This window comes from Cylas formicarius, unplaced genomic scaffold, assembly GCF_029955315.1.
Source record: "Cylas formicarius isolate icCylForm1 unplaced genomic scaffold, icCylForm1.1 PGA_scaffold_6__28_contigs__length_40554024, whole genome shotgun sequence".
Lineage (NCBI taxonomy): Eukaryota > Metazoa > Arthropoda > Insecta > Coleoptera > Brentidae > Cylas > Cylas formicarius.
In genome coordinates, this window is record NW_026844347.1 from 32,166,518 (window position 1) to 32,186,325 (window position 19,808).

The 19,808-nt window shown below is 32.1% G+C and overlaps 1 protein-coding gene across 4 annotated transcripts in view; it reads left to right on the forward strand.

Annotated features, from left to right (window-relative positions):
* The window catches only part of LOC132703727 (sodium-coupled monocarboxylate transporter 1), a 93,434-nt gene that overhangs the window by 45,069 nt on the left and 28,557 nt on the right, over positions 1-19,808 (forward strand). For 3 of the 4 annotated variants that reach the window (XM_060673165.1, XM_060673166.1, XM_060673162.1), the window contains exons 2-4: positions 8,051-8,288; positions 13,284-13,606; positions 16,639-16,793. In XM_060673165.1, coding sequence (XP_060529148.1) covers positions 8,081-8,288; positions 13,284-13,606; positions 16,639-16,793 — 686 coding nt within the window. In that variant the 5' untranslated portion in view covers positions 8,051-8,080. Of the gene's footprint in view, positions 1-3,353; positions 3,494-8,050; positions 8,289-13,283; positions 13,607-16,638; positions 16,794-19,808 lie in introns of those variants that run through there. The other variant, XM_060673164.1, reaches the window with a different exon arrangement.

Here is a 19,808-nt window from a genome sequence, read left to right on the forward strand (position 1 = left end):
TGCAGGATGTTATTTAAAATATTTTTTGACTAGTCAATTAAAAAGTGGTCAGCACTAGTAACAACAAAAAGAGAATATCCAATAAACTAGTGGGAAGCTTCTCATTCCCATGCTTGAACTAAAAGTAGACACTACATACTAAATACTTCGATCTTCAGCAAGTACTGGCCAAATGCTTCATGATACAGAAAATACTTCAATAATTTTGTAATATTAGTCTCTATTTTCCCAAACATTTCCAAAGAACTGGTATATTCAGAACACTTTCATCCCACCTCGTATACGCACGAGACGCAAATAACGTAATTAAAGATAAGGGAGCGTCTTTATCGAGGCAACGCTACCAAAGCTGTACGCACGTTACCAGAAGCCTATTATAACATATTAACGGCCTGACAAATTTAGAAAGTCATGTGACAAAAACAATAAGCTGCTGGATTTGATGCACGTGATGAATAGTTTATCAGCGAGCAGCACGAGACTGAGTAATGATTAATTAAATTGTTTAAGTGTGAGCGAGAGCCGTTGTGAAATCGTCGTCCTCGTGATAAAAAGAGATCGCTTACACAAGAATTTACATTTTTCAGACGGTCAAGAAAAGAATATTTATACTTTAGATAGACATATTTTTTTATTGAATAAAATACAATAAAAATGCTAAACTAAAAAGGCATCGAAGAAAGCATATCTTACAATAAATAAAAAATCAAGATTTTAATTACGATCGTACTGTATGACCACTAGGTTCGTAATTATTTGTAATTCCAATGATGAACTAACAATATGAACTTGAAATTGAAACTTAGTTTTCATGGCCAACATACACCAAAAATCGCAAGAACAGAAAATATATTTGAATTTTTTTTACAAACTTTCAAATGGGAATTTACAATTTTAGGATTAGTATACAAAATGCTTTAGGTCTTAGCTTAGAAAAAATCTGGTTTAAATCCTACAAATTGAATCAACCATTCGTAAATATAATTTTCTATTAATAATTATTAATAAAAATTACAAAAATCCTTGCCTTTATTCAAAAAACTACAAATTACAACTTTGCACCTTCTCAGACTAATGTTTATATGGCAAAAATCTGGTTTATACCCTATACATTTCATCAATATTTGCGAATAAACTTTCTTTAAATTTCGTGCTAATTTCCAAATTGAATGTCCAAAATAAGAAAAAAATATATGAAGTACTTAGCTTTTCGGAGAACATATACAGATTTTCAATGGGCTGTTTAATATTTTAGGTTTATAACTATTGTGTACAAAATCCTTTAGATTTTTCAGGTTAATATTTACCGCATTTAACCAACATTTGCGAAAAGAATTTTCTCCAAATTATGTTTTAAGGACTTGAAAAATATAAATGAAAATTGCAAAAAACTGCTTGTCTTTTATAAAAAATTATTCGGTTTTGCAATAGGCAAGTATAAAGGCCAATTATATGGAAAAATGGAGTTTAAACATTACAATTTTAACCAAATTTGTGAATACAATTTTTTTAAATTTCCTGAGAATTAAGTTGTTCATTGAAAATTATAAATAAAACAACCAAATGTATGTGCTTTTTTGGAAAATAATTAATTTAATACTCTCTACGAGTATTTAGAATTGGGGTCTTTTAAGACTAATGTTTATTTTGAAAAAAATGGGTTTAAACCCTTAGATCTTCACTAGCGTTATATAATATTTATAATGTTAGTAATTATTTGAAATAAAATATAAAAATTAAGTCCCCGAAATATGCATGTTGGAGAAAGTTGAACTAACGCATTATTCCTCGGAATAAAAAATAAAAATGGTGAGTGTCCGCCGCAGACTTTTTAGCGAATATTGAAATTCGTGTTTTTAGGTAATATAAATTGTAAATGTATTAATACAAAGCATTTTGAAGCAATCTATTAATATAGAGGACTAAAGATTTTTTCGGATTCTTGTTATCCCAAACGAAACATATTAAAATGGTACATTCTGCAGAGATGAAAATATTTAATCAAATGGGAAGCAGTGATCGATAATTCATAAATCGGCAGCCATACAGAACAGCCATGTACAAAGAATATTGTATGGAATATTTGTCGGCAACAAAATATTGCAATTTTGCTCGCATAGTTTTATTTATATAAATTGAATTGCTATTATGAAGCGGAAAGCACACAATACGTACAATTAAAAAATTATATTATTTAAAAAATTTATTATTTTATTCGCCTGTTTGCAGAATTTGCAAACGTCCATACATTTAGTTGAAAAATTGCTCGTAATAAACAATTTTCATTATTATTCTAAAATTTCCTATGAAATTAAGGTTAGGTACCTTTCTTCTCCTCGGTAATTTTCCTTCCATTTTTTTTTACTAAGAAACACAGACCTCGGCTGCCACCCGCGTGTTGGAATCCACGTTATCTAAAACAAATTAATTTACTAAACATATTTATCAGAAACAATGCCTTTCCACAAATAGAGATTTCTTAAAGAAACATCTTAAACCTCGGTAATGTTATCACCACATGTTCGGAATGTGACTGAATTATCTACAAGTTATTCATTGTGTTTGGTGGACGATTTAGCCGTTTACGCAATTTTAGCCACCATGGGCTTGCGTGTAACACGTATCCGAAGGGGTTTTACCCTTCAAATTTTACCCACTTTTCTAAAATATTTTATAAATATTTTTCAATGATGTCTAGTGAGGCACCCATTTGCAATTTCAAGGACAGAATAGAAAAAATCAGAGGAATTCCAGCTATTTACAGATGAATTCTAAGCAACTCCGGAGAAATCCGAGGAATTCTGGAAATCATTGCAAGGAATTCGAGACAAAATTCCTGGGGAATTTCAACGAATTATAAATATAATTACCCTTTTAGGTTACCATTTGTGATTCATTTCTTCTACTTCAATACTAGCAAATACTAAATACTATACAATAATTCAAAATTCCCGCGATTTCGCATGATTCTTTGGATCAACTAAGCAATCTGTGAATAGGTTAATTTGGTGCTCGGTGGGTACCACACTAAAAAATAGCTTTAATATATAGGAAGAAAATCAGCACTGTTTTTGGTTGGTTGGGCATGCTCTGACTAAAAGGACTAAATGATTCTACCAATTCTATATATTATATTAACGAAATGTATAATTTATTCATATTTAGACCGATTTTTTTTGAAATGGTAGCTTCAAAGTTGACAAATTCATGTTTGAAAAGCACAGCCAGACATTATACGTGGTCGAATAATTTTCGCGCACGCCAATGGCGCTGGATATTTACGGTGCAGCTGAAATGATATTTAAATATATTCGGAAGTGGACTGGCTTATTTACGTTTTCAACAGACCGAGTAGAGCTCATATGATACGGGAATTACCAAAAAAATTATAAAACCACTTTTATATCTTTTTTGCCGATTGATGTCGCAAATCGTATAAATTTTTGTGGCGCTTTTCGCAGTATTCATACTTTTATTTCGTTTCTATATTAGGGTAAGTTTGTGTTTCGTTGTGTCCTAGGAATATATACCAATGCAGTTTGAAAGACTTCCGTTTAAAATTTAAGTTTCAAAATTTTGTTAAAATCTAAGAGCTATTTTTTTACTTACTTTTTTTAGTCTCACTAGCCTTTAGCTATATCATTTGCAGTATATTAGTACCAAAAGCTTTAATGTAAAATAATTTTGTTTTTCACTCAAAAATGACAAAACACAAAATTCAAATTTAATTTTATTAAGTATTTATTAAGCTATAGTTTATATTTAAACTATAGCTTTTATTCTATAATAATTCCATAATTTATTATAGAAATATTATTATTTACATTTTATTCACCACTATAAACTATGTGTACTATTTCCTATATAGAGAACTTGTAACTAAACAAGTTTTTAAAGGATGCAATAAAATAAAATAATAAGAATATTATATGATTATGACAGACTAATAATACTAGGCTATACAAAGAACCAAAAGACCTAAATATCTCTAAGTTCAGTTCACTTCGGCAAATCAACAATCAACACAAATATAACGTATCAATAATTTTATCGAATCAAGTGCATAACTATGAGACTGGAATTATTAAACAATATGTATCAGATTAACACAAGAATTAATATAAGACTCGAAAATGGCATCAAGAGCTTTTAATGTTTTACCAAGGGGTGTAAAGTCTGCAAATAAATTGAGTTTCTTTGTTAAAAAACTGTTAAACTATATTCTTAGTATACAGATAGGTTAGTAACGTATTTTTGTATTTATACCTATACTGTGTTACTTAAATCAAATCAAAATTAAAAATCGGTCATTTTTAATTTTGGGTATACATTTTCAATTTTGAAATTGTCTGAGGTAAACTAAGTTTATTATTGTGTTCTTACAATTTGTCATTTCAAAATTTAAAACCCTAAAGTTGTGCCAAAGTTGAAGGGATCCAAATGGGTATCTTGGAAATTAATTTGTTTTGTTTATTGGATGCCCCAATTTTGAAATACTTCAACATTAAAATTGTATTATTTCTTTTTTTTTATTTTTAGATTTTTCTATATTATTTCTACTTTTTGTCTATTTATACTCAATGAAAAATCTAAATTTTTTCAATTTTGAGTTAATATCGCTTCAAATGGTCTCAGGTTAGAAAGTAATATACGTATTAGTTAGCAGTTCATCAGAACGAATTAGAAAAACAGGGAACACAAAATTCTAAAAGCAATTTATTCATATTACAATTAACTTCATTTAGAATCTCGGATAAATTAATTTAATTAAAGTTTATCCCATTTAACTGACTCTTAACTTTTTTTTGTTGTATTTTTTAAATCAGTTACCTCTTTGAATTGAAGTAAAATCAATTAAAGATTTGAAGACTTTCTTAAAGTATTCGGCCTAGTCCATTCACGTTTGTAGAAAACTGAAAAAGCAACAACTTTTTTCAGTAAAATATTTCAATATTTTTATTATTAATAATTAAATAATTAATTAAGTCAAATTGACAGTTAAATTCAAATGTTTAAAAACTACATACTATCACCAGGATCAAAATTCGCGAAAACCCTTTAAAAAAAATGTTTCCATTCGACGCCGACCTTAATGATGACACTGTATATAAAGGCAGTATAGTTCTATAGATATTGTTAGTTGTAAAAATTTGTTAACCACATATAAATATTTATATGTATACAAACGCTTACTTTCGAGGAGCGCAATAGTATTAAATCAAAACTGCAAATTTTTACCGATAGATCGCCTTAATTATTATTGAAAACAACCGATTACGATAACGTCAATGACATCTGACCATTACTAAATTGTAACATGAAATATGAATATAATGCGAGATACATTAAACTGCGTCATTGATTAAACTAATTTATGTAACAAATAGCTCAATCTGAAACAAATAAAAATTAAGATAAGCGTGTTTTTCGAGATGCTTTTGAGGTTAATCGACTTATTTGTATCAGTCTCTCGCAAAAATGGCGAAGGATATTTTCTTTATTTTCGAGATGATATGGTAAAGATTAGCTTTTTTATCCTTGATGTAGATGTCCGTTAACGATGCCATTGTATGGTTATTTTCTGTTGTGAGTTTCAGATAAAACTAGGTTGTCGTTTATGGATGAACTATTTGGCTCCCGTTGTGGCCAAAAAGACAATTATGAAAAATCACGCAGAAATATTAAAACCGTAATTGTGTTTAATGAGACCCTCATCCTGTAGGTAATTTTTTAAAAAATTGCTCCTACCTTGAAAAATCGCTGGTCGACGCACCAACTTTATTAAATTCATACAGGCATGTGGTGTTAAAAAAAAGCCTTCCGGTATTCATTATTCTGTGGAATTTTTTTCGAACGCTAGCATAAATGTTTCAATAATTTTACATTTTCACTACGTACTGTATTAGAATACGAAATGAAAATGCGCAGTTAACGAGCATTTGTCACCACGGGAGCGGCCATTTTATGAAGTACCTTAAGATATTTTTAAAATTTATTAGCAAGAACAAGTTTTCTTGAATTGAGCTTGACACAAACACTTAATCCGCAGATATTTTTTTTGGTATGTATGAAAAATGCTTTTCTCCTTGTTTAAATATTCATGCGTAAAGGCCAGTTAACAATATAGTTCCATAATTTACTTTTAACAATTACGATGCTGTGGAAGAAATATTATGATTTTGTATTTACAATTGCAAGTTTAAGTTCAAAAATAAACATGCTATAGAGTAATACAATGCAATTTTGTGCAATTTCAAAAAAGATAATAGGTAACAGTTATCTGAAACACCAAGTTTTTTATCAGAAAATTTGAACACTACACTATAAAACGTTATAGAAAACATTGTTTATTAAATATGGCAAAAAATATTTTGACATAGTATTGACAAAATAAAACCGATTTTTTTTTAAAATCATTGAAGAGTGCTGCAAAAAAGAACTAATTGAATGAAACAAATTTTACATTTCGTTGTGACGTAAGAGCAAAATTTTTGGAAATTTAGTTAATAAAAATATTTAAAAAGCTATAAAACAATGTCCTTGCAAGTAAGGAAATAAACGAGAATTTAGACTTGAAAAATATAAGATATGTTTAAACTATTATCAAGTGGCAATGTGCAAAAATCGAAAAAAATAAGCAATTTTATGAACCGAAAATTAAATTTGCCTATTATCAAATCACAGAAAATATTTTTTATTAAATATGGCCGGATATTGCATTTAAAATATGAAGTCGATCTTTTCAAACTTAAATGGCAAGGGGCAAAGAGGTACACTAAAATATCCTTCAAAATTTCTTATCTGAAATTTTACATATACTGCAAAAAAACTGCATTGAAACATTTTAAAACCATTTAAACCTAGTAAATGTGAAATAATTGGCAGTGATAGATCAAATTGCTCTTCACTTTTTCCGTACTAAAATTTATTTAAACAAATTTGACATTTGTTGAAACTGGAACAATAAAAATATTTAAATAGCTATAAAACAATATTCTTACAAGTGGCAATACGGAGAAAACGAAATAAATAAAAAATTCTAAAACAAATTGGTTAGTACAGTAATAAGTTAACACTTATGTCACTCGTAATCACTCTCATAAATTTTTCTGAAATTTTAAGCACAACACTTTTAAATGCTATAGAAAATATTTTTTTTAATAAACGCTGCAAGCTATATTTTCTGACATTGCATTCATAAAGGATGAGAGGGGCAAAAGAAATATTATCTCTAATTGTCGTATAGTACATATGAAATAAATCACCATTACAGATCGTATTGTACTTTACACTTTTTCTATACCAAAAAATTAAAATATTTAAATAACTGTAAGACGACATTCTTACAAATTAAGGAAAATATCATTCGTTCATTCAATTTCTGGAACGCACAGCCCCTACAGCATGCATATATTTAAATTGAAATTAAAAAAAAAAAAAAACAATACAATACTGCCGAAATACCTCCCAAAAAGGATTTTCCAAAAATCCGTTGTGATAGGTATTTTATTATGGATAGGACAGGCACATTTAAAGCAATAAGACCAGGCAGCGTTCAACAATCGACATGACCATTGACAGTCCTTCAGTTAGACATTTTTCATTTTTGATGTGGCACTTTTTCAGCAGTATATTGTCAACATATGGGCTCAGATCACATTACATTTTCAGGGACAAAGGAGTTAAGTGCGAGTATATCGCTGTTTAGAATGAAACTGGCACAAAGTGCAGGTTATAGTGCGTGAAATTTGAAGGCATGCACGGAAGATCTGCATCAAAAAGGCATAGCCACCTGAGGCGCAACAATAACACGATATTTACGAACCTTGTGTTGTCTAATAGCTTTATTGCCTTGAGTCCTACGATATAAGTCGATATATTTATCGATATAGCGTTAATAACCCCACTCGTTGTCTTGAATTAGCTCGTTAGTGTTGTTGAAAATTGACATTCGGTTGACAAGTACAGATCGGTCGAAGCTGTACCAATCCATACCCAAAATCTCATACTATTTAAATCACATTATCAATAATTGATTCGTCTATTTCAGAACTCGAGACAGCTTTAGAACCTCAGCAATATGTCGAAGGACGCACAATCGATGATATGGGACTACCTGGTATTTATAATATTCGTAATAGCGAGTACGTTTGTGGCCGTGTACTCGCGGTTCTGCGGGCCTAAGGAGAAAACCAAGGCCGACTATGTTTTCGCGGCGGGAAAAGTTTCAATGGCCGCCATGATGTTGAGTATAGCCAGAGGGACGTTAGGCGTAAGGTCGTTTTTGGGTAAGCGTAATTTCGTCAAATTAGGAAATAATGCTCCGAATGAGGCGAAGGGGAAAATTGCGTGGCGGTTAAGAGAGGGTGCTTTTGCGCGGACGACGCTTAAAGCTATATAATATGATTTTCCTTACGCAAGAATTGGCGATTCAATTTATATGACTTCAATTAATAATCATAAATGTAGCTTTGAAAAAAATTTTTCCTCCTCTGTCTAGCAGACTAATCTGGCAACTGAACATAAGAAAAACACTCTTCTTATAGTTTAATGTTATCTTAACGGGATCAGTTTTTTTATACCATCATTAATTACCACATAACATATAACAGCCCATTAAAGCAGGATACGGTAGAAGGCAAGCATAATTCTTTTGTAGAAATGAAAAGAGATCAATTTATCCCAGTTTGCTCCACCACAAAGCAAAGACTATCCGTGTGCCATTGAAGAAAACATTACTCTGTTAGTAACGGTAACGGTATTTCCCATTAAGCCTCCATTAAAGCAGGATATGCTGGAAAGAAAGAATAAAAAATGTAGTAGAAGTGAAAACAGATCAATGTATGCCTGTTTGCGACCATTGAAAAAACATTACTCTATTAGTAATGTTATCGCAGAATGATCACTTTAAAAAAATTAAAGATAAAACGAGGATATAGCCAAGAATTTTTTTAACATCAATCCGCTAAATTTGGAAATTTTTACCAAAAATTGTATCCATAAAATCCCGTATTTAGTTATAATTTGGGATAACATTGTAGGTAGAATAAAAAAACATACGGAAAACCATGACGGTGTGGTCCAAATTAGAAAAAATTAAACAGAAACTCTAAACTAAAAGTAAAACGGCTAGAGTAGATATACGAAAACTAAAGTCTGTACTAGGGCTCAATTCTCATAAAAAAAGGCAGCAACTGCATGGACATGCATACCTATTACCGTTTCATAAGCTGTTTTTCAAAAAAAATTCGCTGTAAATTTTTGGTCATGATTGATGATTTTCTCTGATTTATTATACAGGCTGTGCTACTATGTCGGCCTTTAAAGGCGTTTCAAAAAAAAAGTTCAAAGATACCTGTTACCTAAAGCTCTTGAATGTCGAACTACATCATATTAAAGTTTTCAGACAAAATATAATTTTTTATAACTTTAATACTACTTTATATTTTTAACGACTGCCGTGGTTTAAGCATTTTTGGAAAAAATGTAATGCATACATTCTTTATTCTTTTCCGCTGCTTTATCAAGTGTCATAACTTGCCTTACTAGATTTTCCATATTTCATAAATAAATAATGATAATGATAATATATAATAAATAATATTATATAATAAATAATGATAAAAAAGTGGGAAAAAATAATGATCATTTTTTTGCGGTCTTTACTTTTATCTTTCTGTCTCAGGATTGGTGGCGTTGGTGACTTATGGAATTTTTGATTATTTAACGGACTGATTATGCGTTAGATAACCTTCTTGAAAATTTTGTATATAACGTTTAATCCAGAAGTTATTGTATAAACTCCGCTTTTCCTACTCTTGTAAAACAACCTTTAGCGTCTTCAGTTCAGTTACAATTACTATTTTACAGGAACTAGTAACAACTTTCCTTGCTTTGTATGGTTCTTTGGCATATACCATATATCCATATACCATATATCCATCCATGAGTTGTTTAAAGGGCTGTATAAGTATGTCTCCCCCCAATAACATTCAGTTTGTATAAGCGAATAAATGCTGTTTATTATTACTCTTATTAATAGAATCGGATAATTGATGATTCTATTAATAAATCGTATATAAATAGACGCAGTCTACGGTTGTGGGCTATCGTAGATAAGAGTCAAAACTTTCTTGACAGGCGGTATAATCGAACACACCTCGCAGACACCGGTGTGTGCCGATTTCCACACCGCATGTGCGAGTGTCATTTACCATTCGCCGCATAAACAAATAGTACGTGTTTCCATTCATTATCTTGGCAAACTTACGCGTTGTGTGTTTATTTTGCAGATATGTAAGCGCATAATGCGTGACTACTATCACATAACGTTGTTTGTTTAGCCTCAAACCAAATTCGGAAGATAAAACCGATCATGTTTATTAGATGCTTTTTTCTTCGCATAAGCTCAGCCTACTCATCCAAGTTGTTTTGTTTATAGTTAAATTAGATAAGTCGTCTTCCATTGTTCTGTACCCGTAACTAAAAATCTTTAACGAGGTCTTCAGGGTATGAAAAAAAAAATAATTAAAACTATTTTATTGGAAACCCATTCAAATTCAAACTCAAAAAATAATTTTTTTTTCATGTATTAAAAAAATTGCTGATAATTTGAGAACTAACGAAGTATAACATATTAAGGAAGCTCACACAGTATTTAATCTTTTTATCACAATTTTATAAAATATATGATGCAGAACTTGTTTTCAGTTCTCAAGGAATTGACCTTTTTTTATCTCAATTTTTTCCAATTCAGTTTAAGAATAAATAATCCACTGAATATGGTACCACCATTGTCAAAACATACGCTGCTCAACTCAACTTCGTAAATACAAGGTTAGCATCGATTAAATCAACAAACTTTATCCAATTGAAGTAACTTATAACGTCACTTCTCTTTAATGATCTGAATCAGTTAAAAGTTACTAGAGTGGAAGTCGATAAACAACGGGGATATAAATTTGTTCGATATGATAATAGTTGCTTCCTAACTGACCTACAATAAAATATTCCACGCTGTGTGTGTGTTGACGATGCAATTCTTAACCAATTTGACCTTTCGTTGCCACGATCCAGTCCATCATAAGGCCATATAAAAATAGGTCTTTCTGCTTTAAATACCTCTATAACGATTTATTTAGTAACGAATAACTTTGTATTAAATTACTTCTTCTTTTCCAACCAGCCGCTGTAATTTTGCGAGTTTGCACAATCTTTTTCCAAAGACCCTCGTCTTGCACCTGCCTATGATAAGGAAATATCAAATCTGATTTCATACGAATTCGAATAAAAATACCATGCGAACTTATGCAGATGGTTTCACATGAAATTTAAGCTGTTTTCCATTTTTTAAAACTTATTATTCAAATTTGTTTCTTGTGTGCTAATAGGATCGTTAAACGCGCTAATTGAATCACTAAACGCTCAGATTTTAGTATTTAATGGTTCCTTTATTATCATCGTTGTTGAATGATATCGCCATATGTTTGCTAAACACGCTATTGGCCCATTTGTCAGTTCGTTATACCAAAATCTACATAGAACATGAATTCGGAAATAAATAACAACTTGAATAAAATACCATGCTTTGTTTTTAAAATAAAATATCCCAATCATTGGTTTGGTTCTTTCTGTATCTATTGTCTTTGCATTATTACTAAATATGGTTATATTTATAATCTTTGCATCAAATTTAAGTCACCACTAAAAGTTGCTGGATATGTAAATTGTTTAATTGTAGCTTCGATCTTTAGACAAGCTGTTGTTGTCACATTATGTGGGAATTTGCGTCACTACTTTAAGTGCCTAAGTCAATACCATCGTTTGTCAACATTTTTTTTTAATTGAGATTGGAGATTACAAATTTATTGAAAAGAGATGAATATGAAGACCACAGACTGGCCTCCACCCAGTGCAGATCTTAACCCCATAAAACATTTATAGGATCAAATGGAAAGTTTTGGTTAGAGATCATCAACACCCAGCTGTCTCCTTGGATGATGTAGGAAACGTCAAGGAAATATGAACTAATATTGATCCAACAAAAATTAAATGTCTGGTTTAAAGTATGAGTTGTCGATGTCAATCGGTTAGTGGGAAGAAACGTCTGATGTTGATTTTTTTTGTTTAATATTTATCCCACAGAACGTGAGAAACATCGACTATTAAACAGTTTTTTAAAACACTCTGTACATGCCTAAAAAACAAATTTAAATAAAAAAGTTTTTTGTAACATCGTTTCTGAAGATTTGTGCTGCAACTACAAAAGATATATCAACAGTTCGCGTTAATTGTGTTAAAGTGCATATTAGTATCAAAACATAAGTGATAGGTTTAGTTAAATTAAAAGTAGTCCTACCCTACATTTCACCCATAACTCACACATTTTAATATTGTGTTATTTTCAAGTTGATAATTTTTTTTATTATATTTACTATTACTGTTATTTATTTACAAATTTAACGTTGCCAACATTGACTAATAAAAAAAACTATGGAAAAATTTGAATATATATATATATATATATATATATATATATATATATATATATATATATATATATATATATATATATATATATATATATATATATATATATATATATATATATATATATATATATATATATATATGATGACACTATATTCCGGGATATCATCCGTTCGCTCGTTGAACTCCGACTGGAATCCTGCATCCGACTGGAATCCTGCAAATCTTGCATCCGACTGGAATCCTGCAGACGTTTCGCCAAAATCTCACTTGGCATCTTCAATGCTCGCGCTCCGAAAACACTTCGAACACTCGCGCGCGAGCATTGAAGATGCCAAGTGAGATTTTGGCGAAACGTCTGCAGGATTCCAGTCGGATGCAAGATTTGCAGGATTCCAGTCGGATGCAGGATTCCAGTCGGAGTTCAACGAGCGAACGGATGATATCCCGGAATATAGTGTCATCACATTTTTCCATCCGTGAATCAATACGTGAGATATATATATATATATATATATATATATATATATATATATATATATATATATATATATATATATATATATATATATATATATATATATATATATATATATATATATATATATATATATATATATATATATATACAATAATTGTATTTTTCTCCAGGTATTTCGTTACAGTTTTTGAAAAATGATTATCACATTATCACATATTTGCGCCCAAATAACGAAATTTATAAGATATTAATAAAACCTGATTTATTAAATATTGTAAAGTCTGATTAGTATTAGCTTCGTTTCGTTTTTCAGGTTACCCTTCGGAATTGTTCTACCGCGGCAGCGCTATGTGGGAAACACTATACGGGATGGTACTCGCATACCCGATAGTGTGCTACATTTTCGTGCCAGTATACTTCAGTTTGGGCATCACCTCCGTGTACCAATACCTGGACATGAGGTTTAAATCCAAATTGGTACGGTGTTTGGCTTCTGGCACCTACGTCATCAGACAACTGCTCAACCAATCCGTGACTGTATTTACTCCTTGCGTAGCGCTTAATACTGTGATAGGCATTCCTTATTGGCTGTCGATTTTCGGTATCACATTGGTCACCATCATTTTCAATATTTTGGTGAGTAATTTTATTTTTATCTCTTAAGTGAAGCTACTTTCGGCGCCATATACCGTTTTTGCGGAGAAGCACGTGGTCAGCGTTAACTCTCTCTTCCTCGTTTTAAAGAAAAACGTGAGTGATAAACGCCGGAAATAGTTTTTAATCTAAAATGTTCGGGCGAGTTAAGCGCGCCAAATGTTACAGTTTCGTCGTCTTATAGAAGTCTAATGAAAAATTATTGCTTCTCCCAAGGTTCTTTCCATTTAGATACGACGAGCAATTGGATAGCAAACTTTAAAACGGAACTGAAGAATGAGCGGTCTACCTCTTTTAATGCCTACCTATTTATCTTCTTGAGAACGTATAATGAAGAGCTCCGTGCATAAAGATCTGATTTTTAGGCACTTGCACTAAATCAATGCTATTAATGGAGAGTGGTGGATATGCTTCTTGAAATGACGCTGCAAAATATATACAAAATTATATACAGAACGTTTAAAAAATGTTTCCCTGATCTGCTCTCCAGAGAAATTTATTCTTCATTTCTCATTCCCCTTTGAATTTTTTCAAAGGTTTGTTTTGATTAAGTGAAGGCAAGTACGCGTTTATATGATAAACGATGCAATGAATCCTATGAATGTATATCGAAAATTAATTTTGGGTAGCTCTTGGTTATTTCTGTAAATTCTTGAGAAACCTATGATGGAATGTATATGCTAAACATTAAAAGGAGTCAGTTAATATAATGACAGCAAAGTCATAAAATCTTCAAGAGGTTCATTTTGATGTGGGAATCAAGCCAAAAACATATTAAACATATTAAAAATTTGCATTGCAAAGTCGCATTTGACAACTTGATAGCAGTTATCCATCTATCCAAGTTAAAATTTGCAATTGCAATGCTTAGTTGGTAACTGAGAAAGTAAAAAAAAATAACTTACATGGTGTCTCCAGGTAGAAAATGTAATAGCAGATGTTCATTTATCATGACAACTATTTTAACTTAACTTGACAAAATAAATAGATACCTACATGCATACACAAAACATTGAAAAGTCTTTTTTTGGATAATTAATTATTTCACTTAAACTCTAAATACATTTTTTCCGATTCCAGCAGTTCTAAAACTTGCATTTGGTGCAGTCTGAGACTTTGAAAGTTTCTTCTCGAACAGTTACTCGTTAATGGCAACCACATCATCTTTTTCACTTCTTCAAAACAGATGAAAAAATACTAGATCTCATGTAAATGCGTCATCTGAAATTTAACTCGTCAAAACAGAAAAAATGTATGAGCACTGTAGGTACCCCTTAAGTTTTCTGCCTGGTTAAACTAGTTATGAGGAAATTAATGAGTACAATAATTTTTCGAAAATTAAAGTAAATGATGCAAGAAAATTGTCAATTAGTCAATGAGATTATAGACATTATTTAAAGAAACTAATATAAATACTACCTAGTGCTATCAGTGAAGTAGACAACTGATTTGCGTCGCCCATATTTTGGTTTATCTTTTTTGCCTCCTAATACGCGTCAAATAAATCAGTCCGATTGCCACTCGAGATAAATTGGAGCGGAGAGAGAAAGAGATGAATTAGCAAAAACTATTCGGATATAAACCCCGGGATATAGTAATACATAACAAGATTTCATTTGACAACTCCGTCTGAAGTTATAAATGGTCTATTCATAGCCGAGAAAACTTAATATAATATAGATTGCCTCTCCAGTCTCCTCCATCTCTCCAATTCACATTAAACCGTGTGTCGGTCCAAACTTAATTGTTGTAAAACAGCATTCGCTCGGACGTGTCGGTTGGGGGGCGGAGGAGGGACAGGCAATTCGCTACTATCAGAAATTTAGATGAACGTGGCTGTATGGGTGCTTCAATATACCGGTTTAGATAGAAATGGGTCCTTGGCAAAATTAGAGCTATATTTGCGAGATCGTCGCCGTGTTTCATTGCTTGTATGTCGTGTATATAGTGCGGGGATTAAATCGACTCCGCTTCTGCATCTGAATTACATTAATTAAGACTTTGGAGTGTTTAAATTTAATTGTTTAATCTCAATAATACACGCCGTAGTCGTAACGTTGGTTTCGCTGGTTCACACCTAAGCTGACGTTCCTTTGTACCGTTTTATTTGTAGTTAGCACGTAAATTTGCAGTTTTGCAATATCAGTGGGGATTAAATTGCTAAAAGTAATTATTTAACTCAGAACACTGTATGGCAAAATCGATTTGTTTACCAGGAAAGTTCCAGAAAAAGTAATTATAAAAGTCATGGCAAAAATTTTGGTTTTATTTATTTTATAACTTTGTTTCGTACAATTTTCTATAATATAATTGTTACCCTTTAATTCAATAAAATAATTTTCAAATTTTAGCTTAGTTTAGCGCGATATACAACAGCTGAATGTTTTTAATAAGTGTCCGATATTTCACAGTCTTTTCAAGAAAAAAAAATTACATCAACAACGTCCGCAAGATTTGTTTTCTTTAATGGTATTTATGGTATTCAGTTTAAATTGTCAGAAGGTCTTTTTTCAATAATTAATAGAAAATAGCCATTTTGTCATGAAAATATCTTTCTTTTTTTTCACGCGAAAACATTGCCACCAAAAAAGAAATAACATTTACCCCAACTTGAATAGGAATTTCGAGAATAATGTTTGTTTTCAAAGAAGATGTTTTAAAAGTAGTTAGCGCCAAAACATAGCCTTTGATTCTAAATAGGTGTGCATTAAATTTGATGAAACAAATTTGTTCACATAAATTTAAGCCATAACTTCTTTTGTCACTGTTCTTCATGCAAAATGTATTCATTAAATTATTTCTCATTTTTTTCTTATGGCGTTAATCTTTTCTTTTATTCTTCTATGTAATGGAGGTACCTGCTCAGCAACAAATTAAAATTGTGTATAATTGCGTACATTTGAATACGAATTGGTCATTTTTGAGAAATCTATTAAACAAATCTATATATCTATCTACCTCGATACATAAGGAAAGGAAAAACAAAGTAGATTGTCAACGTAATGTAATTTCAGGGCGGATTGAAAGCCGCCATTTTGGCCGATGTGATGCAAGGACTGACAATGATAGCGATAAGCGTCGCGATAATAATCCAAGGTTGCGTAGAAGCTGGCGGTTTGGGCACTGTATACCGGGTCGCCAAAGAAGACGGCAGATTGGATTTCTTTAAGTAAGTAATTTCCAATAGCTCGAGGATTTGATTATATTTGATTTTATATTTAGGGATTTTCTTAAACTAGCCCTGCCATCTGGCTACTAACGTGTTTATAAGGAAGTTTTACATTTTGAGGTTCGGTTTACTCATTTAGGTTTTGGCGAAAGAGTTGTGTTTTTGTGATGAATTAAAAAAATGTGACGGTTAAAAGTGGAACTTAATCGGGAGCATTCTCGTGCAATAATTTTTTACAACTTTAGACGTGTACTAACTCAACAAAATGCATCTTAATGCAACTTAATTCGACTTTAGTCGTGGTCGTAGTTTTCTTAAGGATGAATTTCCTGAAGCTCGTTCAAAATCGGTGGTTGTCCAAGAAAACATTGATGCAGTGCGGAAACTGATTTTGCAGGATTGTCATGTGACTTACCATGAGATTGAGGTATCTTTGAACACTAGTGGGACCAGTATACATACAATACAACAACATTTGGGCGCTAAAAATTTTTGTTAGCGTTGGATTCCCCACATTTTGACATCAGCTCAAAAAAGGCAAACAAATGGTAGCCTCTTTTTTTAGGCAAACTAGTTACGTTGCAACTGTTTCTTTGGTAAAAGGTAAAACAGTCAATTCTGCATGGTACACAACCAAGATATTTGCTTTTCTTCATGCATCAAACCAAATCTTACCAATATTTCTTATTTTTTCTCCCAGGACATTTGTTGCCACAACTCTGCTTCAATGGCCTCTCAATGGACCTACCATTATTTTCAAATGCTTCTTTTTATGGCTTACCAAATCTGCTGTAAATTTTGGCTCTTGGCGCATGTATCCACCATTGCCGGAAGTTTTTCCATCCATTTCTTGGTGGCTGATTTGGCAATGGATTTAGCTACTGTGCAATCATGCGCCTTGTGGAGTCTTCACATTGATAAACTTCTCCACTTCTTCTCCGCTCGTATATCATAGTATGGTATTTGTGTATTTCGTTATGCTTCTGATTCCCTTATTTTAAATAGTTTTTTTTCTGCTTTTATTTATTTGATTTTTGCCATTAAATTTGTTGCAACATTTTGTCGACACAAATGTCACTGACTGGTTTAAGTTGTATTTTGATGGAGCTGAAGTATTCAGTTTTCGTGTCAATTTTTGACCATTTTTGCTTCGCATTCGGCGTCTGTTTCCGTGAGCGCAAACTTATAGGACACGGAAACTAAACTTTGTCTGTCGTTTTATTTGTAGAATTTCGCGGATGTAATCCAAAGTTATTTAAAGTTTGTAAATGCAAAACTTTCGAGGGGCCGACTTAAACTTTATCTGTGTTTCGAACAATCTTTCTAAGCGCGGTCTTCGAGTTTATTTAAATTGAAGCGTTTTAAAACAATCATATAGACGCCCACTTCGAAGTACCGTTTCAAAGCAACTATTTTCTATTACTGCTTCACCTGATAATATCCGAACTTGAAGGAAATTTAAACATAGAAACGCGAGATTGCACGATGTTTCCAACTTCGTTTCGAAAATAAAACTTTTAGTTGGTGTTTTTGCCACAAGACAAACTTGCAACCGCTGATCAGTACACCGCCATTTAATAGCTACTGACGGTTTACTCAGCGTGGAGTCTGGTCACATTTTACCAAACCAATATCAGTTGTCTTATACATCGCCATTTTGGGATAAAATTTTCGAAAATTCTACGGAATTGAACTTAACCAAGGTTGTTGAAATTGGTTGTTTCTGGATTTCTGGTTTGATGTTTAATCCTTTATATACTCCTTTTGTTTACGGACTGTCAAAAGGACGTCTCGTGCCCAACAAAAAGCTACAAAGGTTGGTAAAGAAGAGCGGAACATTTTCCGCGAAATCTGTGTAGACCTGTAAAGAGTGAGCCCATCTTAAGTCAAAAAGGATGAAAATTTATATGATTTATTTAAAAAAATTAAAAAAATCTTTCACACGTAATGCTGAGAATGTTTAGATTTTATATCGGGTTTTGCAGTAATTTTCTAATAGTATATCAGGCACTTGGGTTGATAAGTGCCATCTTAGTCATGAATTTGATTTGGCACTAGCGGAGCGAGTGCTTAATAAAGAAGAAGTTTATCAAAGTATGGTATACTATTCCGCGACCATTAATTTTTGCTTGTGACGTGTAACGTTACGGTCGGAGGTTAAAATCTACCTAAAATATCCAATCGCTCCCAAACACTTACCAAAATACCGTGAACATCCGAAGCGGCTTGCGACCGTGTGTAGCGAAGCTGACGTGCTTGATGCTTATATACGAGGTGTGTTCAAAAATTAAGGCGACTTTTGTTGCACAGAGTAGGTAGATTCGATCTTGGACCGGAAGAAGCACAGCAATTTCGATTAAATGTCAAGGTTTTCCTTACTGATTTCTTTGATTATTTCTTTGATAGTACATCATGAGTTCTTATCACAAGGTCGTTCGGCCAATAAAGAGAACAAAACAATTCATGGATTTTGCATCACAATAGTGCACCTGCTTACTCATCGTTGCTTGTGTCCAACTAGTTGCAAGAACTCAAGGCTTCGTGGATTGGCACAAATATGTTATTATTTCTGCGGAGGATTACTTTGACGAGGACAAGGACAGGATAATCAATTGCTTCCGATGGAAGCAATTGATTATAATTTTTGATATTTCTGCCGCAATTAATTTAAGCTCTTTCCAGTTATCCGCTGTCAGATATACCTGCAATGCTTAGATGAACTTTTTCTATTGATTTTGAAATGTACTAACAATTAACTCCTGCATATTCCTCGAGACAACGGTCTCGAATAACTACGACAACCCTTCACAATAAAACGAAATTAAAATTCGAAGTCGAAAACGCTCCGGCTGCATGAGCCACGCGAGTCAGATAGTGGCGCTCGCGATGCTCGAGCATTGTGTTGCGAATTTGCAGTTTTCAGGAATTTCAATGTTACGTGTCGCCGTAAGATTAAACTGTTTTCAGTCGAGCTTAAATTGGTCCGCTCTTGGAGTATCTCCGATGCCGGAAATA